This window comes from Brienomyrus brachyistius, unplaced genomic scaffold, assembly GCF_023856365.1.
Source record: "Brienomyrus brachyistius isolate T26 unplaced genomic scaffold, BBRACH_0.4 scaffold47, whole genome shotgun sequence".
Lineage (NCBI taxonomy): Eukaryota > Metazoa > Chordata > Actinopteri > Osteoglossiformes > Mormyridae > Brienomyrus > Brienomyrus brachyistius.
The window spans coordinates 115353-141011 of NW_026042322.1; the positions used below are offsets into that span (position 1 = coordinate 115353).

General features: G+C 48.1%; 1 protein-coding gene and 1 long non-coding RNA gene across 3 annotated transcripts; one reads left to right on the forward strand and one right to left on the reverse strand.

Annotated features, from left to right (window-relative positions):
• Positions 1–148: 148 nt before the first annotated feature.
• On the forward strand, positions 149–1503 carry LOC125723281 (uncharacterized). Its single transcript, XR_007386847.1, has 2 exons — positions 149–286; positions 829–1503. It is a non-coding gene; the product is annotated as an uncharacterized LOC125723281 (long non-coding RNA).
• Positions 1219–13878, reverse strand: LOC125723279 (WW domain binding protein 1-like). Of its 2 annotated transcripts, none has more exons than XM_048999724.1 (6): positions 13050–13878; positions 9812–9853; positions 9169–9213; positions 8740–8881; positions 8280–8441; positions 1219–7956 (listed from the first exon to the last, which is right to left on the reverse strand). In XM_048999724.1, the coding sequence occupies exons 1-6, from the start codon at positions 13173–13175 to the stop codon at positions 7112–7114; spliced, it is 1362 nt and encodes a 453-aa protein (XP_048855681.1). In that variant the 5' UTR covers positions 13176–13878; the 3' UTR covers positions 1219–7111. The 2 variants fall into 2 exon arrangements, with proteins under 2 accessions (XP_048855681.1, XP_048855680.1); XM_048999723.1 differs by having other exon boundaries at positions 9169–9378.
• Positions 13879–25659: the final 11781 nt, after the last annotated feature.

Here is a 25659-nt window from a genome sequence, read left to right on the forward strand (position 1 = left end):
AGGAAATGTATGGAGGAGTGGCTCAAACGGGGACGGAAACTTTTTCCTGTTTCAGCCTATCGGACAAGCAAGCAGCGTGGACCAAAGACAGTATAAGCGACACCCCCGTCCGTGCTCCCCCCTTTGACGTCTTTGACTGATTAGGCAACGTTCTGCAAGTTCCTGGGGCGGTCCAGCGAAAATCATTTTAAGCAAGTTTATCAGTTTTCTTTACGTGCTATTATTCACAGTCTGCAAGCAAATGGTTAAATGAATACGGCATTTTCTCCGCTCCGTTTAATGAGCCGTGGGTATTTTTTTCCGTAATGTTTTTTTTAATATTTTTTTTTGCAGTGAATGATTCATGTATTTGTTCAGTGTTTATACATGTTCACAATATTTTTTTTCGTTGTAGTGCATGATTCATGCGGTATATCTGCATCTTCCCTGTATGTCAGTTCTCCTTCACTCCTGCAGAATTTTACCCAGCTTAACCCCGTCCATTGAGACACTATAAAATTGCGTTTGGGATAAAGAAGTGTCTGAAATTTGAAATTACGTGTGTAGAGAAAGCAGTACTGAGCTAGCCATCTGTCATACTGGGCATTTTCACACTGGGCAAATGTTTTTTTTGTCGTAGATGAACCTCCCATCGATAAATGTTATCGTAGATAATAATGTATGGTGTACGGGCAAAAGTCAAGGTCCGATTTATAGTTCCATTCCACACCCAATAGTAATATTGTAAAACTCTGCTTCATTGAGCAGGATCATGTGATACTTTGAAGTGGAATTTGTGTGTTTTCCAGAGGGAGCCACATAGTTTAAATCAGGGTTTTCTCTTCACAGGACCAAGCCAGAACTTAAAGGAATCTTCTGGAAGATGTCTGGAGAACATTAGGTGTTGGTTCGCTGTTCTCGTGTAAAATTAACTTTTGGAGTGGAAGCGGTGCGGGCCGCGACCCTGGCTGGCCCCATGTAAACGACATCACTGGCATCTGTTTTTGTTTTTGTTGTAGCTCGGGCTGAATTTAAAATGCCATTTTGAAATCAGATCAGGTTTTTCCCTCCCCGGAACTGCAGCATCTTTACCTATGAGACGGTGCAGATTGCAGCTTTCAGTGTTTCATTTTGGCCACTCGGTGGTGCTAAAGTACCGTAAAAGTCCTGAAACGATAAACGCAACGCCTGCAGCTAAGCACATTTCTAGCAACACTTCCGAGAAGCAGTCAAGGTCAGTCAATGACACAGTACTTTTTATTACGTGATGTAAAAAAACACGGACATATAATACGGATACACAACATACTAATATCAAACAACGGTGAAAGGAAGTTATTTTATGCACTGTTATTAATCGCTATAGCTTCTCATGCTTGAGGATTACACATCTAACGTGGTGCACACTTTACTGTAGGTTTATTAGACCAGCTGGCACCCATGTGTGGAAGATAAAATGCGTACTTCGCTCCGCTGTTTTTATTTTACTTAAAATCATAAATTCATAAATGCCTATGCATTACAGTTTGAGTATGTTTGGGGTTTTTATTCAAACATTTTCCATGATTACAAAGTGTTGTTGTTGTTGTATGGCAAGGGCAGATTTCACTCAGATTTTGAAGGTCGTCTTCTTTTGGGATAAATCAAGTAAGGAAACTACAAAAAATAAACAGAATTAAACTGGAAATGTAGTCAACAGGAGGAGAGGGTGAAGATATCAAATAGACCTAATGGGAGACAAAAATTATCATCGGACATACCTTAAGTGAGAAAGCGTGGGATTATAAGCCAAAAAGTCTGAAAACGACAAGGCGAATGAGAAGCTTTTTAATGCATTTCCACCTTGAAACTGCATGAGTGAGTAGGGCGATACGGAGTTTATATTTGACAGCAGAGCTGCCCCCAGCTGTGCCCCAGCCCTGCTGAGTCTGCACAGCCTTAAAGCTTGAAATTTAACTCCTTCAGCCTCCCCCCACTGTGCACTGTTTTAGACAGCAGTAATCAAACTTAACCAACACACTTCACCGATGCCGATACACAGGTGGTTTCTGCAAAGTGAGCATCCCCTTGTAACCTATTTCCCTAAACGAGTGTATAGAAGTGGAGCACAAGCAGGAGGCGAGTCACAGTTAATGCACAAGTGCGCACTAGATGCCCAGTTGACCGTGTCATAGAAACGTCTATCCACACGACCCGGCGTGGAGAATGTGGACGTCTCCAGTGATCAGTGGACTTGTAGGGTCGATGAAACGCCTGTCCTGAATACAAGTGTTCTGGGGGAAAGCAGACGACAGACGACGCATCGAGACGTTTATTTTCACACAAGTTTACGGGGCTGTTTATGAACAATACTGAGAAGTTCGAGAGAGGAGCGACTTAAAACGGTAACAATGAAAGTGAGCCGTATGACAGGAGAAACATCTTCAATGCTCAGACCTCAAAAATTAACAAAGCTTAAGGATAATGAAGGACACACCTTACATCAGGTTATGGACAGGGAAACAGTCATATTTAACAGTTCAGTAAATATAAAAAGTTATAATTGAATAGTAAGACCAACATATCCCTCTGCTTGACTGACAAGCATGTTGGATCACCGAGCATAATTCTAATATGCGTATGATGGATGTTTGGCTGCAGCCCAGGCAGGATATCACTTTTAAAATTTTTGTTGTCCCCACATTAAACACATGGCGTCTGCTTCACGACTCGACAAGCTTACAAATTAAGAGTGTCGCACAGCCGATGTTTTGCATGCATCATACGTCGGGGGGTAAGCGTGCGGCATCAGAGGACCATCTCCACGGAATAGCCTGAATGCCTTTCAGGGTTGCTGCATCTCAAAGGCCCTGGAGGTGTCCCGAGAAATGTGGCGTTGGGGAGAAACATTTAGGCTGAAATGTGATGGTTGTGCATCAAACATAATGCTCCGCAGATACTCATTTGACAGATTGTAGCTTCTCAGAACATGAAGTATTTAAAAATATAGATTATAAAGATTCTGTGATAGACACGACACACGGAGCATGGCCACAGCGCAGGATGACAGTCTGAGGACGCATTCTGGGCCTCTGCACGGACTTCCGTGATACGGGCTGGACCAACGCACTGTTCCTCGCGCCCAGGGTGAGGTTCCCCTCAGTTGTCCTCCAAGCAGCTGACAGCCACTCGCTGAACGGTGTGTAGTTTCGCATTGACAAAATTCAGTTCAAGAATAAAATGCTGAATGCTGGTATTTAACAGTAAGTAGACATATTGGAAATTCACAGCATAAAATTTATAATGCAGCTCCCCATTACAACAGCTCTGCTCCTTCCGTTCATCCTCCAGTCATGTGCATTTTAAAGACTTGCGTTATCAATTAAGATGAATGATACAGATATGATGATGTCTTTTAATTACACAGTAATGGGGTTATTTAAAAAGTTACTGTACTGTGGCATAATTATAAGCCACAATTATGACAGTAACTTTTTATGTTCGGATTAGGCCTAAACAGAAATGATATAATTCGGCACAACTTTGAAATGGTAGGAAGGACAAAACAAAGAAACAGATAATTTAAAGAAAAAACATTTAATCTGAATCACCTCTTTGCAGTGTGTCTGAAATAAGTATCATGGCAAAACGAACGGCTGGAAGCTTCTTCAGCACTAAGACTGAGACTTCAGGCCCCAATTTGACTTCATACCTCCATTGGCAGCATCTTGCACATCATTGGTCATTGGGTTCCACTTCGCTTTGAGTGACAGCTGGCTGGCCAATGACGCGTCGGAGTTACATCACTCGGCTCCGCGGGTTGACCTCACCACTCCACGCCTCAGTGAGCGGCAGTGGGCGGCCGATGAGCTGTCAGAGTGATCTCACCACCCTGCCGTCACGTGACACTTGCGGCCTTCACACGGAACTTTCCCCAACTGCAATACCCTGATCCACCACTAATAAATCCACGAACGGGCGGAAGAATACTAAGGCTTGGAATGGCATCCACAAGACAAAGTGATCTGGTCTAGCCTTGACGTTGTTAGTGTTGGACCTCGGAAACAGATGTTCAGCAAAACAGCTGCAGGTCTACAGGTGCACTGTCAGAAAAAGGGTCACCAGTTTGTACCTTTGCTTGTCACTGGGACTGTACCCTCAGGGGTCTGCTAACTCTACCATTAGCTGTAGGTAAATGTACCCTTTAAGGTACAGAAGTGGACTCTGAGAAACATCACCAAGGTATAAACAGCACTAATGTACCATCAATGCTACAAAAAATGTTCCCCAGAGTCCACTTCTGTACCGTAAAAGGTTACAGCCCCAGTGAGAAGGTACAAATTGGAACTGGAGACTGTACAGGCACCAAACACATTCACGTCACCTTCACGTCCAATTTGAAAAAGGCAACAGTTACTTCATAGCTACATACAGTTTACACTTCAAGTCACAAGTGCTTTAAAATCCTCTTTAAATATAAATTGCTTTACAGTGACTGTAATTACATTCCTCACCAAGGACATTCTGGGAGGGGTCTGAATAAATACTACGTACAGACCCCCCCCATGCCGACATCGCATCAGGAAGTTCCACAGACGGCTGGATCATGGTCCGACTTATGGGACATGTGCACCGGCCCATGTGACACTGACGCAAGTTAATGACAAAGCGTTTAACGCCAAGGCAGCGTCGGGACAGACGCCATGGGTCCTTCATGCGTTTCTTACGTTCATATGCCATCTGAAGTAATGAGGGCGCAGCTTGGTTGAATGCAGGTTTTTCTGTTCGGACTTGGAAGGCAGCATATCATTAACCATATTATCACGATAAGCTGGTACTTATTCATATAAAGCATGTTATTATGGGCTATATCGTCTGACAGTCATACTGGGATATTCCGTGAATTGATTTATAAATTTGACTGATTTATAATTTCCATCCATCCATCCATCCATCCATCATCCATCCATCCCCACTGCATACACAATGCAAGCTCATAGACAGCCTATGATATAATATGTGATTTATTTATTATATTCGATAAGGGGTGGGGGGGGTATTCCACAAAGCAGGATTTCATCATTAGCCATATAAGACAAATGTAAGGATTGTCCAATAGGAATCTCACTTACCTGTCTTCCTATTGGACAGTTTTCACGTTTGGCTTAAATTATCCAGTTGACTGAGAAATCCTGCTTTGTGGAACCTCTCCTAACCCTCCCCCCCAGGTCCATACAGGTCTATTTTTTTTCTTTCTATCTTTAGCTATAGTTGTACATGTTTGCGGAAAAAAGTTAAAGTTACAATGGTACTGACTTTATACTTACAAAACCCCCCTACATTCTCACTTCAAACCGGCCAGCAGCTGATAATGGATGACAAATTACAGTCCATCGAGAGTTACTAGGTGAATTGCAAGACCAGGTACACTGGGTGAGAATGGGGATGGTAGGATACCTCTTCCCAAAGAGGAACAGCAGGTCTACGGCAGCCACAAATATCAGTCTGGACGGGCCGTACCCCCACCCTCTACGCCATGCTGGATCATCAGGAAGAAGGAGTACAACATCTAGCCGAACGTGTCATGATGAACCCAATGGCACTGCATGGGATCCACTCCAGGTTGAGCTGGGCCTTAAATACGCGAGACGTCACACACCAGGTCCGCTTGTGACTGGCTGCTTTTTGCTCAACATTCATATCCTCAAACCATTACAAAAAAAGAAACATTAAACAGAAATAAATATGATGCCTCAAAAGGTACTCTTGTAAATTCACCTCTACATCACCACAAGTACCCACGAGTACCCACGAGTACCCACGAGTACCCACGAGTACCCATGAGTACCCACGAGTACCCATGAGTACCATGCTTCCTCCCGCCCACCCAGAATGTGTTCTATAGTAGTTACGTTCCCCCTCAGTGAGGCTTTTTTCTTGAGGTTTTTTCATGACAGGCCAACGTCTCTCACCGAGGTGGCCAAAGGAATCGGTGCCGGGTCAGGGAGGTACAACATACAAAGTGTGGAGGCACTGAGGCCAGAAATATAGCTGCCCCGGCCCAAGGGAAGGACCAGGTCAGGCTGACATTGTGTTTGACACGATGGAGGCAAATTACATTCAACATCAGCAGTAAGGGTTAGCAGTAGCCTGTACAAGGACAGCCACAGGTTTCTGCGGCATTAACAAGCAGAACAGTGCCCTCTACTGAGAGGGCTGCGATAATACATATTGCAGAGGGCATTGTTCAGATGCCATAACACATTTCACAGCAGTTCGTATACATATATGTATTTAAATACTTGTTTTGTATATATAGCTGGTTAGGAATCCCATCACCAGAATTCAAGGAGCAGCTTTGCCACTGGTTAAACTGGAATCCAAGAGTTCTAGCAGATTGAAACCACTTTGGTGTCATTTAGCATGTCTGAAGCGCCCAACCATAATGTCCAACACTGTACGAGAAAGGATTACTGGCTTAGCGCCACCATTATCACATCACGGGGTTTAACGCCGTCCTCATTAGTGTAATTATTGCATCTGAATGGACAAGTCTAAAGCAGCATGAAAGGTCGGCCATGACAGTGGTCGGTCCGGCCCGTGGGCCAGGAGCATTTAGGGGACAGCAGGCTGGTTTAGAAGACAAACCGGCTCCTTCCTTGTCCCCAGAACCAGAAATGAGTTTTGGATCGACCTACTGACATTCAGGTTTAGAGACAGAAGGAGAGGCTAAATGAGCACACTGGGGTGGGGCGGATCCAGCAGGGGGCGCCGTGAGCACAGCCGTGCCTCCATCACGCTTAATTTCAACACATTAGCATATGGTTGCGGATGTGCGGAGAGCTACTCCCCCTGAAACACCATTACTACACCGCCGCAAACAGACCAATCAGCAGGGGACGCCCCCTGCCTCTGCTTCTAGAAACTTCTAGATACTGGATGCTCTTGTTTGCCTACTCCTTTTCATGTGCGTGGTAGAGAGGGTCGGGTTGCACACAGCCAGGCTCCGTGACACCCCCCCCCTGAGCGCCACCTGGTGGCAGGACTGGGGGGTCTGATGCCACCTCCTCTGTTGCCTCCCGCTGCACACAGTCATTACTCCCACACGCTATTAGCTCCTGTCTAGTTCCATTGCTGGCACACATCAGGCCCCTCACACAGTTTCCATGACAACAACAGAATCTCCACCCCTGTGGAGAAAGGAGGTGGAGCCGCACAGACCGGTGCAGTCGTCAGCAGGTGGCGCCGGTGCCAGAGGCCGGGCAGAGCAGTCCACGCTGTCGTGAAGTAAGCCGGGCTCCTCCTGACCCTCAGCCTCCTCGCGCTCCCCCACCTCCTTGCCCCCGGCAAGCTGGTGCCCTTGCTCCTCCTCCTCATCCTCGCTGTCCACCTGACAGCGGCACACCTCGATGCCTGAGTCGCCCGTCAGCCGCCGGTGCCGGAAGTGGCCTTCGTCTGCCTCCTCAGCCTCTTCCTCGTCCTCCTCCACATCTGCCTCAGAGGCACGCCCGTCCGGTTCAAAGAAATCCACATTCGGGGAGAAGAGGGCATGTCTGGGTGGGGACTGGGCAGGTTTGGGGGAGGGCTGTTCCTCAGGGGGCTCCTCTACAAGGCCTCCGTCCTCCTCCTGCTCCACCAATACACCCAAGGGGTCGGATAGGGTGGGCGGGGGCAGTGATGTGGAGGAGGAGCCCGCATCAGTGGCCAGAGGGCAGGGGTCGCCCACCTCGCTGGGCGTGGTGGCGTTGCTGGTGTCCGTCTCATCAGTGACCTGGACGGAGAAGGAGGTGCTGCAGGGCGAGGAGGCAGAGCAGGACTCGCAGGAGCAGCTGGTGTAGTTGTCGGAGCTGTGGGAGGAGGCCATGCCGCTGGGGCCCGCGTGGGCATACTGCGCCGCTGCCCCCTGCAGGGCAAACACCGTGTTGTATGGTGGAGGAGGGGTGTTGGGCCGGGCTGCCACCTCCTCATAGGATGGGAGCTTGAAGGAGGCCAGGAAACCTAAAACAACATATTCATACATGGGTAACTGACACCAGTGCAATATCAACCACAAAGTTCCGGTCCTTCAGCAAAACGTGGTGTGCATAAAATAAGAACAGCCATCTGAAAATGCAGCACACAGGACCCACGACAACAGGAGCCATGGCGACAGGAGCCATGGTGACAGGAGCCACGGCGAGGAGAGTCATAACAGAACCTGCAGCACCTGCACCCCCGAGATGTGTGGGAAAATAGCTCCCCTGGACTTGAATGAATACTAGGAAATGGGGCGAGAGATGAGAGCCTAGCAGAGGGCTACGGGTCAGCCAGAGGGCACGTACTGAGGTCCAGCATGGATGCCGGGTAGTTACAGGCACCGTGGTAGGCGATGAGGTTGATCTCCCTCTGCCGCTGCTGCTGCTGGATCCGCAGCTTGGCCCGTCGGTGCCGGTAGGCGCAGCAGCAGCTGAACAGGATCAGCACGGTCCAGAGGAGCCAGAACCCTGCGGCGGGGCCCAGCACACACAGCATGGGTTCCAGCACACAGTAATGCTCTGCTATAGTAACTATCCAATTACTTCATTAGCAGATGGCAAGACTCGAACCAACACCCTTCTGGTGAAAAGTTCACATTGACACAAAATGTGGTTTTATTCTATATAAAAACTAAAGTTTCATTTGACTGTTCCTTGTACAAGTGACATCTTTTTTTATTAGCTTGCTGAAGGGTGTATTTAAACGGTACTATATTTAGATAATATGTTACCTGTAAACCATATCTGTGGGGGGAGCCATACTTACACCAGAGCTCATAGTAGTAGGTGCAGCAGCCAGTCTCCCCGCAGCAGTGTCCTGTCTCGCACAGGTAGCCGCCGTGACTGTTGACGCCGGGGCAGTACCTTGGACCGGAGAGGATGGACTGGCCCCCACGGTACTGCACCCCCTGCGTGGGGGAATACCGCAGACCTGGATCACAGCCGCGTCTCTCCCTCTAGCCCAATTACAGCCCCCTGTATTCCCATCCTACAGAGCCCCCTGGCTTACCCACAATGCACCTCACACCCCCTAATTCCCTTAATATCACTCATACCCAGAAAGAGGCATCATAGTTGACATAATAAACGCATAGAACACGACAGTACAGCAGCAGCATGGGTACATTTCACTAATGTTCTCACACATTTTGTGCTGTATAACAAAAAAAAAAGACTGTTTGTTTGTTTGTTTTACCTTACTGATTGTTTCCATGTCCAGATCCTGTGGGAGGGCTGTAATCTGCAATTGACAAGGGACACAGTCGTGGGGAAACGCTAATGCATTACGTGCACGTGGTGTCCTGTGAAACCCGTCTCCACTCAAATCGCAACAGTCTGCAGGTCCCGTGATGCGCCGGCGGGGCCAATTTAAACCGCTGCAGTGGAGCTTAGACTGAGCCCCCACCTAAACAGAAAACAATGGCGACTTTCTGTCACATGCCACGCCTCCTAGTAAATGGGTGCCAAGTGGGCACACGATGCCCAGGGCATTCTCTGACGTGCCAGCCCTCTCCCTCGCCCCCGCCTTCACCCTCACCCTCGCCCTCGCCTTCGCCCTCGCCTTCGCCCTAGCCCTCTACCTCGCCTTTGCCCTCACCTTCGCCCTCGCCTTCGCCCTCACCTTCGCCCTCGCCTTCGCCCTAGCCCTCGCCTTCGCCCTCGCCTTCGCCCTCACCTTCGCCCTCGCCTTCGCCCTCGCCTTTGCCCTCGCCTTCGCCCTAGCCCTCGCCCTCGCCTTCGCCCTAGCCCTCGCCTTCGCCCTCACCTTCGCCCTCGCCCTCGCCTTCGCCCTCGCCCTCGCCCTCACCCCGGACAAAGGATGAGACGCCCCTCCTTACTTTAGCTGTGGTCATTTCGGCCTCTCGAAGGGAGACAGTCATCTGGATGGAGACACAGCAAGCAGCTTTAATGCATTTGACATTTACTGAGGTAGGAAGAGCAGCATCATGTCGGGGGCAGGGGGGGGAGAGAGAGAGAGAGAGAGAGAGAGAGCAGGGGGTGGGGAGGAATACAGTGACAACATGCCATTGCAGAGAACAAAAATCTCACTGTCTGCAGCTCACTGACAATAGTGGGGTTTGGCTGGCCAAGCTGAAGCTGTCTCAATATCACCCCGCCCCCAAAAAAAAAAACGACATGGGACAGCACTTATCCAAGGACTCTGTCCTCAGTAAGGCCTGCAGGGGGTGTCCAGGCAGAACCAAGACACTCCACAGACCAGCAAGCCCCCCTCCCCAGCCCCAAATCCCACAGCCATACAGTGTCTTCATGTACCAATTACAAAACACTCCCCCACTCCAACACACTTGTTTTGATACATTATTTATACGTCTCGCTAGCAACCTCCTTAGGGGATGCTTTCCATATTCCGAGATCCCTGCCCCCCGACCCTCGTCGGAACACACATGTCCAGCAGGAAGAGACTGACAGTAAATGCCAAGAGGTTAAACTCTGCCTTGGAATTACCTTGCTAGAATTTCCCACAATGAAAAACCACTGTCACTGACCAGTTAACCCCTGATACGCCGGCTCCATCCCGGCCCTCAGAAATGCTACATGCGCACTGCCGCGGCTCACAGACAACAAGCGAAGCGGTTTGCATGGAGACGCAGGTCGTTTTTTTTTTTTGCCGTTTTAAATAAGACCTGGGCTCCGGCATACAAATGAGCTCCCCTGCAGTGCATGGCGGGCAGGATACCAGCAAGCTTCTGGACAGCCCAGAAAAAAGAGCGTTATAGGCAGATGCAACCTATATCTGTCTGTAGAAGTTTGCCAGCAGGTAGTACAGAGTAGAAATATTGGGAAGGCCTGCTATTGGACCCTTGAGTGCAATACTGAATGATTAAAATGAATAAGCAAAATCAAAATTAAATGTAGAAGACAGATTGCTCAAAACTATTTTGAGACTCCAAAAGTATCTATTTTCAAGACGTAAAGAGAATGGGCAATCCACAATATAGATCATATCGGCTTAAGAATACTTTTACATCCGCCTTCTGGACAGCCGTCACCTCACACCAAGCCTTCACCTGACTGGATGAACAAAAAGCAGATGCCAGTGTCCTGCTCTGTGATTCGCTGTGGACAGCATTGCGCTAGGTGCGTTGGCATTTGGTGCCTTGTTCCACTGCAACTGCAGTGATTCCGGTCATATTCAGGTCTAATTGTTAGAAAGGCCAGGCTGTGGAGAGCCCATCTGAAAACATGTGATGACATCACATCTCTCCGGACGATTCCCACTGTGGGAAGAGATGCAAATTCTTATTACAATATTCCAGGGCTGCCAAGTCTTATGCATATAACGTCACAATCACGGATTCAGATGCCAATCTATATTTTTCCATTATAAACCTAAAATTAGCTACCTCAGAAGCGTTGGGGTAGTTTACAAGCCCTGCAGACTATTTACAAGGTAATAAAACTGTTACATGCACATAAATGAGTTGTTCAGACTTCTCTCAAATTGAAAATCTCACTCTAGCCTGCTGACTGAAGTTGGCAGCCCCTGTATTCCCTGTTGATCTCTAGAGTCATGGGTGTTTACTCTTAAATTTCACAGTTCACGCTTCTGGCTTGGTCTTAAGAAGCTGAGAGTCATTTGTCTGTCGATCGTGATGAAAACCAGAGCAGCCAATCACATACGATTTCATGGGTGAGGTGGACAGACAAAGAGATGGGTGGGGGGGGGTGGTGGTTGTGTGTGGACCAGTAGGATAAGACTCATCAAGTTCCCATGATATGAAGGTTGGCAATCTAAACCCATTCGAATCTAGGGGCCAGCAGACTAATGCCACCATAGGGCCCCTGTGAAAGGCCCTTAACCCCCCAGCCCACTTCATGTAGGCCTCGCCATTCCCACCATAGCTAGTTATCCTGACTCAGTGCCTCAACTGCACGGAGGCTGCTTGACCCAGCAGCTCTGCCAGTTCACTGTGCAGGTCAGCATATCACTTTAACGCTACGTGACAAAACGTTTCCCTCATCCTGCCAACGGCGGACAAAAAGGCAGCTGGCCAGAGGCAGGAACCACGTCCCACGTCAAACTCACTGCTCACTGCAGGCAGCTTGCAATCCACACCTGCCAGCTTCCTAGCAGCACTCACACCCATTTCAACCCCCCCACCCACGTATCGGAGCTGGCCGCATGCTGCCTTTAACCTGCTCTGGATACTGCCAGACCTGTTGCTTGGAGATTTAGACACGCATCTGGCGCCGAGGCAGTTTGCACACTTAGCCATTTACATGGCTGGGTGCATAACTGCTGTAATTCAGAGTCAAGGTGACCAGCGGAGTTTCTCCCGGGACTTAAACCGCAAACCATCAGGGATCAAGTAATTCACCACCACGTTACGCTGCTTTCCCCCAAAACAACTGCAACTGTAACGTGCATTTCTCTTGCTCTGCCTCAGATTTATTCAGATGTTTATTTGCATTGTTGTTTATGCATGCGATGTATGCACCGTTGTCTGCCGCAAAACTGCTCCGAGTTCATGAAAAACGAACTGCTCCGACTATAATGTCTTTTATATAAAGGAAAACGAGGGTTGCACAACAGCAGCGCTGGAACCTAGGATAATACACGTTATCATCCCGGTGCACCGCCGCACATGCAACACAGTATCCCAGCCGATGCTCGCTTCGGGGTTTGCTGCATTGGTGCAATTTCCCAGCTGCAACGAGTAGAGCGAACAGCCCCGGAACTTTAATGCAATTTAACGCAACACCGCGCACAGGCCAGACTGGGCACGAAAAGTTGCTATGAAAGTGACCGTCCTGCTGTGTGTAATGCAGGAAAATAAACGTGAATGCACCTGAAAGAGGCAGATATGGGGTGGTCACGGTCAGACTTGCGGACTTGCAACATGCACCGAACAAATTTCACCTGATAACACAGTGCAAAAACCCATGATGTATAGAGAATACAGTTCATTAAGAACTCGTCGAACGACAAACGCTGAAAACTAAAAACAATTTTAAAAAACCCAGTGTAATACGACCAACATGACTGTTATTGTTTACCAAAATACAAAAACATGCACAAAGTATATCTGTGTAGAGACAAAAACCCAGGTTTACCTCTTCTGCCTCCTCATCAAAGCAGGACACCATGAAATTTTTCAGATCCATGACGAAGAGCAGGACGCGTATGCTTGGATTAAACACGGATTTCTTGGGTGCCATTCCGCCGCGCCCCCATGTCATCCTCTATCCAGATGCATGTCCAGCCCTATCCGCCATTCCCGGCCGGACAGGATGCCCCTCCCAGAATCCCGGATCGATGAAGGAAGCGCGGCCGGTCCGACAGCGGCGCACTTCAAACTGACGGAGACGGAGCGCATCCCAGCCGGAGGCAGGTCGCCCGAAACGCGCAGCGGAGCGCAGGCGGCGGGCGACCGATCGCCGGTTTTCTTGTGCACGGGGATGGGAGCTGAATTAATGATGTCATTCACTGACCCCCCCCCCCCCATGAAAACCCAACTGGAAGCGAAGTGAAGACCCCGTTTAGGATTGGATGCGACTCCTCCTAGCAACAGCCCGAGAAGCAGCAGCAATGAAACCGTTTCCACGACAATCCCCTTCAGAAACCCCCTTCCCCCCTTTAAAAATTACCGGCCGGTTTGCGTTTTCCTCTGGGGTTATATTGGAGTTAAATTGCCGAATTAATTCAGCAATATAGGAAGGCTGAATTTTCATAAGAGCATCGTTATCTCAGTGTCACCAGCGTTAGGAAAAAATGAGCATATTGGGGTTTTCAGTTAATTACAATAAGACAATGCGCCTCTCAAGGTCATACAGCACACAGAGGTCAGGGACGTGAGCCAACTCTTGCAGATGCAATGCTGACGTGCCGTTTACAATATTGACATTTGTGATGCCAGGCAGTATTAAGGAAGCTTCAGTCATGCTGTGCTTTCAGGCAGTGCGAGTCAATAGCACCTGCCGTCTGCTTATACATAGCTGAAGGATTTAGGCTCGGTTTCATGTTCTGCTCTCGCTTTCGGACACTCCCCAACTGAAATATAATTATATGTTAATTTGTAAGTGCCCTGAAACAGATGGGTGTGTTTTTCCGAAGCATAACCGTATTTTTCAGCCTACTCGGCTACACATTTATTAGTAATGGATGAGTAACTGTGAATTGTAAATTGTGTATTAAAAACAATGCATTAAAATGCAAAATGCCGCATCCTTAAATTCTGGATACGAAAGCTGGAAATTGATTATTATAAGTAGGCCTACTAGAAATATCTTCTTTTTATTTAATTGTGGCGCTCTATTACGTTGGCTGTCTTCCGGAACCATTAAGAATTCTGTAACAAAGCTGTATTTTGAGCATTCTTAAGAATTACAAATTTCTCTAGCAGTTTAAACCGAATAAAATTACATGCTTTCGGTGTTTATTTGTCAACGTATATATCCCTTACAGGATATAGCAATAATTCATTTAAAATATGTATTCAGTCGTTTTTGTTTCATTGTGTATTATGTTTGTCTTAATGATTTTTTTTACTGGATCGTAGTGAAGAATAATAGCATACAAATCAAAAGCTTTTCAGAGAAAACAAAATATCAATTCTCCCAACTTCTAGCCGACAGAACACGCGGCTATGTTACAAATGTCCACAAGATGTCAGCAAAGTCTGAAAAAAAGAGACCTGAAATCTCAAGGGGGGAAAAACCAAACATGAATGAGGCCATTTAAATCGAGGTTTACAGAACTGGGTTTAACGCCGTAGCGCACTGTACAAGCTGCTTCCCGCCGAAGACAAAGGGTGATGGTCAGGGATTAAGTTCGTATAACTAGCCATAAATAGCACGCTAATTCATATGCGTGCAGCGAGGCATGTTACCGCTTCAGCCTGAGTAACCGGCACTAATTCATATGCGTGCAGCGAGGCAGGTTACCGCTTCAGCCTGAGTAACCGGGAGGTTTATAAGAAGGAGGGGTGCAGAGGTGTTTTTCTCACTTCCAGGTGTGCCTCAGGAGGTACCTTCTCCAGTCACGGTGATTCACTAAGCTGCTATCTCAGCTGGCGACAGAAAGGTGTCATTTCAGAATGGAATGGGGGGGGGGGGGGGGGGGGGGGACCTACTATAAGGTTTTGCTCCCAACACCTGTCTGTGGTTAAGGCTCCATGTGGCTTGTGAGCTCACAAGGCTGCCCCCTTGCCCCCCGTGCATATTCGTAGTTGCCTTTGTGCCCCCCCCCACTCCACCCCACTCCATGCCTACACTTTTTAAGCCACCTGGTTGTGAACTGAAACCAGGAATTTCACGACTGACTGATAGTCAACTCTTCGAAATGACCGAAACATCCATCCCTATGAGGAAACGACACGTCTGACAGATAGTGAAGGGGGGGGGGGAGGGGCACAGGTAGCACAGTCCAGTTTTTAAAAAGAAAAAATAATTTCAGGCTCAGGAGGAGGATCCCAGGACATCCATCAGAGGAATTTAAATCGTATTTAGCTGTAAAAATCTAAATGGCTAAAGTGTACAACTACTAGGTATAATTGTCTCTAACACTGGATGAACTGGTCTGCTAGGCAACTAGAGTAAATAATAACAATGCCATAGTTGCGTATGACACTTGGGAGGGGACTGAAGATGTATTTTTTTCTGAGAGGCATGTGTGTGGCAGGGATTAAAGGCGCTGGGCGTGTCAGGGTGAAACCGAGCCACCCAATGGCTTCCATCAGGGCAGTTTCACAGTCAACCTGCTCAGCAGGAGTTAAAATCAGCCAAGGCTGCGGCTGGCTGCCACGTGCCCGCGAAGGCATGGGTCTACGTGACCTCGACCCCCGCCCGCCCCGCCCTCCCAGTACTGTGATTCAGCTCGGGCTTATGACACACCTTTCGCCGAGCGCGCTCACTCACGCCAGGACTGCAGCAATGCCGCGGCAATATTGGCTCATCTTGACCTTCTACCATGCAAGACTGCGGAATCGCAACGCAGCGCGCATCTCATCTGTGGAAGAACAAAGATAAGCAAGCAGGGAAAACTTAGGAGCTCGTCCATGCGCAAGTTATAATAAAAATAAAAAAAATCCATATGGAAAAAAAAATGGTGCAAATTAAAAAGATAAATGATAGAGAGTGCAACTATCGCAATGGAGGGGACCCTTCTGCAGTGTTTTATCAAGGCAGCGCTGTCACTACACGGAGTGAACTTTATCCTCCAGAGGAACTTGACGTCATACGAGGAAAGCCCCTCCTCCACCCCACTGACATCACAAATCCACAAACCCGCCTGTCATCGCCCTAAAGAAGCTTTGACCCTTTCCAGAATATCTGCTCAGATAAGATCAGGGCTCCCCGCGGGCTGAATTGCCAAAGCCCACAGAAGCAGGCTGCGGTGAACATGCTTTCCGCTTCTGCTGGCATGTCTTAAAAGCTCCTGTTTTGAAATGCGCCCATCAAGTGACAGAAATGCATTACAGCTTAGGCTGCAGAATTGGGGAACTGGCGGAAAGTAATGTTTTACTGCATGAGTGTGTCGTCGTTTCCCCCCCCCTCCCCCCCCCCCACGTGCGTGATGGTCATTTAAGCCGACCTGCGTGAACATTTTAAGTCGCGTTTCATAAATGTAGCTGTTGATCTGAAAAAAAAAACAGTCAGCCATTAGATAAGTGACCATTTAAGAAAATTCTTGCAGGACACAAACTGTACGTACCTACATTTTAGAAGATGCAGCAAGTAACATGCCGATGATGAAAATTAATCATCTTCCTTACGCCACGTTTAGAATGTTCACACACCCACTTGTTAAAGTTACACATCCCCCCCCCCCCCACCAGCTGCACCCCCACCCTGACCCTCAGCTATCAGTAGTAGGAAATGGATTCACAGCAGCTCTGACGGCTCATATCCTTCTGCCAGGCCACTCTGCTGGACCACGTGATCATCGCAAGTAAGACGCCGCAGTAACATCTTCCAGAGACTGGAAATGTGCAAAACAGCCTCTGGTCCCGCATGAGCCGTTCAGCCAGGCACCAGCTTTCTGCACATTTAACTCGTTAGTGAGATAGTTCTTTTTTTACTGGAACGATGCCGGTTATGTAGCCCGAGGTCACAACAGCAGCACTCCTTAAAGAATTTGAACCAACGATCTTATGGATGTGCTGACGTTTTGCACGATGTAGACATGCTCACCCTGATATCAAGCGTAAGAGATTAACGACAAAGACTGGCAGCCACGGTGACTCTGACACACTCATCCCGGTGAAGTACACGTTGGGGTCAAAGGACTCACAATTTGTAGATCTGGGGGGGGGGGTGTTTACAGGGCATGATTTAGCGGAATCGCAATCACTGTCACAGTGACTGTCACTGTGTTATGATGCGCAGCAATTTATGGGTCGAACCCTGCATATATTCCAATCCACAGTGTCATAAACACAAGGTCTCTCATCCAGGTCCTACGTAAACCGGCCGTCTCTAGGCCCAGAACTCAAACCCACACGTGCGGGGACACAAACAAACATACACGCGCAGTTAAGGAGAGCAGAAGTGAAACTCTGAAGGACTCTAAAAACGGACGCTCCCACTTTTGTGAAGCTCTGCATGTATGGGGGCGTGTGCGTTTTTTGTCCTTAATCTTCCAAAGACACCGAGCAAGTAGGGAATGGGATTAGTGGGGGAACTGCTGTTGTACCTTAGGGAAAAGGCCTGAACGTGCTCAGCTATGAAAGCTGCCCTTTTGTAAGGCGTGTAACTTACTTTAGCAGCTAGAAAAACAAACATAGTGCTAATAACAGCCTCAGCGCCCAGGCTGGGGGAGAGAGGCTGGGGGCCTGCCCTTGTTTACTCAGCAGTGTGACGCGTACCAGCAGTCTTGGGTGGGGGGGCCGCGTTCCACAGACAGATACCGGCCAGGTGCCATTGGCCACATGCGAGCGTCAGGCTCAGGGCAAGCCGACAGCCCACCGGATTCACAGGTGCTGGAGTTCCGATCCGAATCTTTTTCATCTCCTTTGCTTTTTTATGTTCTTGGACCTGGGACTGTGTGACCCTGTTTAAGTTCCTTCCTGACTGCAGCTCAGGTTGCTGAACACCCCCCCCCCCCCCACCCCCACAAACCGTCCCAGTCAGGATAACACCCCTCCCCCCCAAAAAAAAATCTTGTTTTTGACTTTATAGATTGGACTGGGTGATAAATTAAGGTTTGTAAAAGCACATGGGCAGAGATGGCAGTGGGGCTGTAGTGGGGTTGCGCTCCGGCAGCCTACAGCCCCCATGGAATGCGACGTTTGAAAGAGATGCACAGTGTCGCATTTTAAAGGTTGTCTGCGCACGTAGGGGCCGAACAGAGTCCACAGAGGAGCCGCCGGGGAGGAGCTGGACTGGGCTCCTGTCTGTTTTCCCCTTTCTTCCTGATGTCTGAATATGTGCAGCTGTGAGTGTGGGACATGGAAACACATTCCCAGGCACGCAACTCCCCCCCCCCCCCCCCCCCAACCAAAAACCCCGCCCACTTCGGCGCTGGAGCCAGAGCCTGCCAGCGATCCAAGTTCAAAGATATTCAGCTGAATGTAGGTCAGCAGGCGGTGGCCACTGACCAATTAGAAACAGCTGTGTGGGCTGACCTGTCATGGGGGGGGGGGGTGTTGAGGATGGGTATCTGGGGGTGACCCAGCTGTAAGGAAACTTTCTCCACAGAGCTCCTGGACGACTTGTATGCTGAGATGGCAGAAACGCCCCGACACAGAGGCACACGTCTAGCTGCCCGTCGTGCTCCTGCATTAAGTGTGATGGCTTCTTTGTTCTCTTCGCTCTGTGTTTCTCCCCCCTTGTGACCCCCCCCCCCCCCCCTTGGGTGGGTTGTTTTGCTGTCTGTTTCCCTGTCTCAGTTCCTTCTAAAAATACCCCCCCCCCCTCCCCCGGTCGTCCACAGTTTTCCTCCTCATCCACAGCATTTGAAAATGAAAGCCTGCACGCTGTCCTCCCCGCCATTTCCCATGCCGCTGAGAAAATGACCGGCCAAGAGACTCCCGAAGTCCATGCTGCCCAACGAAAGAGTGTGGATGCGGGCCACCCCCAAGACTGGCCCCCCCCCGGCCGTCTTAGAGATGGTGGAGGCCTATGCGGCCGGCCCCCCCGCTCCTCCTTGCCTTCGCGGGGCCTGTTGACTTGTTGCTGTTGACACTGTCGGCAAGGAAGCTCGTTTCGAGTCCGAGAGCAGACAGGCGAGTGGCGAAAGATAAGAGGCCAGTCATGCTGATGACAGGACAAGTTGCAGCATACTTCGCTAAGGCTGTAGCTAATGCTAATGTGTGCGGAAGACCAAAGGCATATGTCTGCGTGCGAGCAGACATACACAGTCGCCCCAGGAAACTTTAATAATTACAGGGAAGTTCCTCCTGGCCTGATATTTGTGGAGCTGTTGATCATTCGGAGGCCAGTCTGACGAAAACATGAGAGAAACCGCAACTGCATGTAATGGGGGGTGGGGGGGGTGGGCAGCTCAGCGCAGACCCTGAAACTGGGGTGCGGACGCTTCTGTGCCCCACGACAGAGTTTCCCGTTCCTTAACGGATTCCCCTGACGGCGCAGGTGCGGCGGTCGCCACGGTGACGTCGGCCCAGGTGAGACAGTGGGGCCCTTTGTGTGAGGGCCTGAGGGAAATGTGAATTAGCGCAAAGGGGATGAGGGCGCTTTGTGCGGGACGCCGGTCGGATCGCACCACATGTCCTCAGCACGGGGGGTTGGAATGTGCCACCATACAGAAAACGCTCCCCAAAAACGGTGCCATGCTCGGGCTTGCTTCTCTGGACCTGGCCACACATCCAACCTGTGTAGGGTGTGTGTGTGATTGTGTGTGCGGGGGGGGGGGGGCGAACAATGCCTAAAGGGATCCACCATAACTTGGAGATGGTCCAGAATTAAACAAACAATACATATCTCTTCTTAAACAAATGCATCTTCTCCGGTTCCACTCTCATTCTGATTTCGATCTGATTTTCAGTCTTGCACCCCATCGAAGCGGCAATGTCTCTGGGTGAGATTCTTCTCTGGGGCACGATGTTGGTGCAAAATAGTGAGACCTCTCGGGAACCACACACACAGGTGGTGAGCGCTCCCAGCAAACTGACTGGATAATCACCCTTCCAGATCACACATAGCCCTGCAATGGCGTTTAGGTCTCCCCAACTGTAAATATTACCATGCAGTATTATTCTTCTCACTGCCCAGATCTACTCCAAAGCAATTTACTCAGCCACATGTTTTGCTGGAGCAATTTCAGATTATTGGCGCACAAACAGGGAAATGAAAGGTAAACAGTTGGAAAAACAGGGAAGTACGACAGAAGAATCCCTGCCAGAATGGGTGCCTGCAACTCATGTGACTCGCTGGTCAGTGATAAGACATTATCATGATGGATACTGCATCCGTGTATCATCCAGGGAACATCTTCCCACAAAGTGACTCACAGCTGACCCAGTTTTACCACCATTTGGGTCACTATCACTCTTTGCCACTTGCTGAACACTCATGCCGTGGCCCAGCAGTGAGCAGGATACCACAGGCCCGTGTGAGACAAAATAAAACAACAATCTGCTTGGAGAGTTCAAAAATATATCCATCAGCAGGGTCTGTTTGTAGTGGCAGTAGCATTTAGGCCAGACCGGGGCACTTATTATTGCCAAGAACCTCACGCACAGGAACTCAGATGGCCTAACGTTTGTACGTGAATGTGTCTGTGCGCTTGCCCTGCGTGTGGACATGTTTGCTGGAGCACGCCGCCCACCCCCCCAGCAGGAGAGCATGAAGGGAGCCCGACCTCCTCTTCACTCTTATTTCACGCCCACACCAACACAAGTTTCATCAGCAGACCACGGATTTGAGCCCCGAATCAGAGGACTACCTCCTACAGCCCATAGGAGTCTACGCCAAGATTCTCACCGTGCTACCGAGCCCAAATTTCATTTTCATCCACAAACCGGTAGATGCAAAGATCTGGTTTAACTTGCATGTGAAACACACAGGAGCAAAACACAGATGCTGGCTGGAACCTCTTGTACGTCTCGTGGGCAAAGAGCCACTATGATGTAAAGATGAAACTGGAGGATGTGAACTTTCCCCTGGCCCTGGGTGAGGAGTCTGAGGTCCTCTTGAGCAAAGTACTCAGCCTGAATGGCTCCTGCCAGTTATCAAGCTGTATAAATGGGTAAAAATGTAATCAAAACAATGGGAGCAGTTTAGCAGTTCAGTAATGGCACTGAGGAATTCATGACGCAGATGCAGATAGTATGTGGATAAATGGCATGGTAGGGTAGGCTTAAAAGAAGCACATGGTCAAAGACTTCCCCAAATGGCCTCTCCCATTCACCAGCCCTGGTCTCATTCCAACTCCATGGAGATGAATGGATTCTCTTTACGAGGGGAGGGGGACGGTGTGGCGGGGAACGGAGTGCAGGAAACTCCAGCTAGGCGAGTTTGGCCGTCAGAGCTGCACGTCAGGGAGGATCCCTCCCGTGAGCACCTACCGCCCGCTGACGGTACGCCATGTTGAACAGGTGCTTCATGATCGGACAGATCTGGTGAGGTCCTGCATCGCTGTGTTGGGGGGCAGGAAACGCCACTGCGCTCCGGCTTTAAGGATAAGGATTTGGGAAATTAGAGTGTTTTTCCAAGGGAGCTGCGAGGAGTGCCTGTGGACTTGGTGATCCGTTCGCACATGTGCGGCAGCGGGTCAGGATTAGGACTCTAAGCCCGATTCAAGGGAAACCTGAAAGCTGTAGCTGGCAAAGTGATAGGTGCCGTAACTTTGAGTAGAAGGATGAAGGCTATATTTTAGCGTGCGGCAACAAGGAAAACCGAGCACACGTTTGTTTCCGATAACAGACAGAAAAAGTCCTGGCTCTGGACATGTGGTTTAGGTGACCGCTCTGTACCGGTATCAGCACGGTCCGTGAATCGATGGCAAGTATCGGGATGTCTCGGTAAATACAGGGCTTCCTGCCGAAGCCTCATGAAACTGGAACGATGACGTGGCTTTGATAAAGATTCAAACTGCTGCAATAAATCAAGAAATGAAACTAGCAACCCTGTAGATGTTGGTGACACTCTGGCGCGATGCTTTCTCTAGCACCAGGACGTAACTACATAAAGTTAAAAAAAAAACTGCTTTATAATCCTCAAACAATATTGTAAAGACAGTGAAAGCGGTGATGACGCCTGACAAGAAACCATATAGATTTCCAGTCCACACGCAAAGTGACCTTGTCCTGCAAACAATGCAAACGTAAAGTGTTTCTTATAGCATCGCTTATTCTGCTAGGACAAAGTTTCCCTTTAAACCCATCCATCTACCAGTGACTTACCCAAGACAGTGTTACAGGGGAAGCCCCAAATGAATGTCCATGGACTACTGCATGAGAGGCAGGGCATACAAACCCACAGTACACCAGTGAGATCCAAGCTCCCCAAACCATAACTCAGTAAACCATGCAATCTCTAACATTATTTCAAAACCAAATCTAAGATGGGACTTACGGTCTGCAGCAGTATTTTCTAGGATTTGTGTTCATGTTGTTTGGTTGAGTCATGTCAAAACAGCATGTTGCCCTTTTCCAGATTTCAGATGAGTGTGAAAACAAATGTCAGGTTTGACAGGGAAAGAAAAAAACACCTCGCTTATCTTGAAACCACTGTCTGCGTCCATGCAAAATTGCCTCAAGCTAAACTTTACAAACATAAACTAGAGGTACATAAAATATCTAAAATGCAACCTAAGCGTGACGCATCTTCTATCGGACGTTGTTCAATCCATCCCGTATTGATTCCACAGAGATTTTCATTCACAGGAGACATTTTTGATTGCACGTAGGAAACTAAATTGCATGTAGAGTGAAACTTGAAAAAAATGTCACAGTGATCATAAAGAAAAAAAAAGAAAGAAAGAAAGAAAGAAAGACAGAAAAAGTCAAAAACAAAACACTAGGAAATTAAAAAGCCAGCTGGTTGCCAGGTCTGGAGCAGAGAAGCTGTCATTTCCATCAAGCACCATACAGATGATTATAATATAAATAGACAGTTTTTTTTTTTTTTTGGGGGGGGGGGGGGGCGCTGCCTCGCATCTGGTGTGGAATTTCACTGCGGGAAATATCGACCAGACACAAACGGGACACGAAATGCTGTCAATTGTTTATTTCTATACAGACGTTTTTGTCTTCTCATTTATGACTTGACACAGTGTATTTTCCCAGCCAGTGGGTATTTACCCAAGAATGAAAAGACCCTGTACTGTATATGTGCCACAAAGTCGAGTCCATGTCATTAAAAAAAAGGAGCATAAACGCGAACCGATCTCTGTTATCAAGCGTAAATGAACGATTCTACCAGGTAAACCTCATAATTATATTAGTAAGGGATTTGAACCCCTGTCTATGTGTTATTTTATTTATTATGTATTTTGTCGTATTAGTAATGGGGGAAAAGGAGTAATTTCTTCATTCTCAGTTTCCGAGTTTGTCCAGCTGTTTAGCAAAAAAAAAAAAGAGCTTCTTATGATGATGTCACTTACAATTACAATTTGGAGTCTAGATAACAGTGAAAGTTAGAAAACATGCCTACACATGCCTTCCAAACCCATGCGTGTAGCGTCCGATTATGGTTTTCTTGGCTCTTCCAAGCGTCTTTGTTTTAGCATCTACTCATACGTAGGCAGGCGTGTGTTGTTAGCCAACCACTGGATTTACAGCTTCAGACTTTCATTTGACTCATTTGTAGAACCATGTGCCTCACACCAGTATTTAGGCCCGAGGCAAGCAGTTCCGTTGCTCAAAAGGGCCACAGTCCTTGAGGAAGTGGAGTGTCATTTAGAGACCAATCAACAGCTGACACACCACGTGAGTCTTCCGTCACCTGGATGGCGACTTTAATCACGTTGAGTCGTGAGGTTTAATAAAACCCAACCCTCCCAGGGTATGGAAGTCAGTTCAAACCATTTCAAGTCTGTGTCCTAGGTGTGCTTCGAATCCGCACGACACAGCTGCACATGACCCAACTTTCTGACGCAACTTCTGGTGCGTGATTTCACCACACTCGATTCAGAAAGCATGCACTTATAGGAAAGGCGTTTCCAGACGTGTGACGGAAGTGACAGTATGCAAAAAATGAAACTGACCCCCCCAGCCTTTGTCTGAAGCCATACCAGAACAATTACAACAAACATTGTGAGGCTGTTTGGTGAGAGACTCATTATCAAACGAAACAATGTGATACCTTAATGAACACAAAAATGTCATGGTATACATACCGAGTCAGCTCACTTCTTAGCCCTATGGTTAGTTGTTCTTACATCTGCTTTTATTTCCCATAATCCTTTTCAAATGGGAGCCGTGCACCGAACAATGGAGGCCTAAAATGTCACAATCAATCAGTAAAGATATTGACAATTAGAATGAGACTCATACTTCATTCAAGTACTTAATAAGTAATTTGTCAAACAAATGATGTTGTGTTCTGCTGAAAATACATAGCTAAGAAATATCTTCAAACCAAAGAATCGTTTTCAGTGGAGAGATATCCATAATATATTATTCAAACTGAGGGTTGAGAATTGTTTGAATAGTGTGGGGTGAAACGTCTGTATCACGTTAGATAGGGACAGACCTATTCGCGATCTGTAATCGGAACACAGTGGATGCGAGTAGATGTGAGCATGATGTGAACCCAGACTGAGAATGTGAAGCTTTGTGGGTCTGTCCGACCATTCCTCAGTTTCAATTCCAGTGATGTGCAAGGATTCTCTTAATTACTCTTCCACATTCTTTGATCTCTGGCAGCTGTAAACAAGGTCGAGCGTGCCGATCGTCTGTGTCACTTCACAATGGAACTCAGATGGTTTACATGGCCAAGCGTTTCAGCCAAAACAGCGGCGGGGAAACACTCTGCCGCTTCTCAGTAGGCATCACCGTGTTCTCTTCCTTTTACTCGCTTAGTTCCTTTTGCTTTGCTGTGTTTCTGGAGTTGACAGGAGCGATGTAAGAGAAACGAGACTGAAAGTACACAGGGGCGCTGCGAAAGCAGCGCTCTCCTTTTCATTATGGCCATTAGCCATTTTTTGTTTGTTTTTTTTTTACGGTGAATTGAAACAGAACGTGGTTTCAGATAGCAAAAACACCACGCCGGGAGGAAGACGGAAACCTAGGATAAGAAGCTTTGAAAAGCTGCAGCACGATGATTTAAGCCACATGCTAAAAGAAGACTGAGGCAAAGTTTGCGTCTATGAGTGTATGAGTCAGTCAGAAAATAACTGGTCTAACTGGGTCAGTACAAGCGAAATGGTTAATGTTATGTGTAACAAAGCAGCCAAAATCGGTGCCTAATAAAACACGACAGGTGCCACATCCCTTCATACGTTATGGAAACAATGGCGCCCAGGCACATGCACTGGTAGGCCTGACAAAATGACGGGGGAAAATATGCATGATTGTAGTTCGCGCCTCTAGTAATGCGGTTGCAAGTTCACCATGTTCTCAGAAGGGTCCACATTTGGAAATACGCTCAAATTCAGCAATTTCAGGTTTTCACATAAAATTTCACCGACAGGAGTGCTTATTTATTCAGGTGAATACTGTGTATTTTTATATAGCACCGTCACTGCCCCAAAGCACTTAAACAGCATGCGAGACACATTTAACCCTATTGTTATACGGTGGTGGACTGTGTGTAAATATCA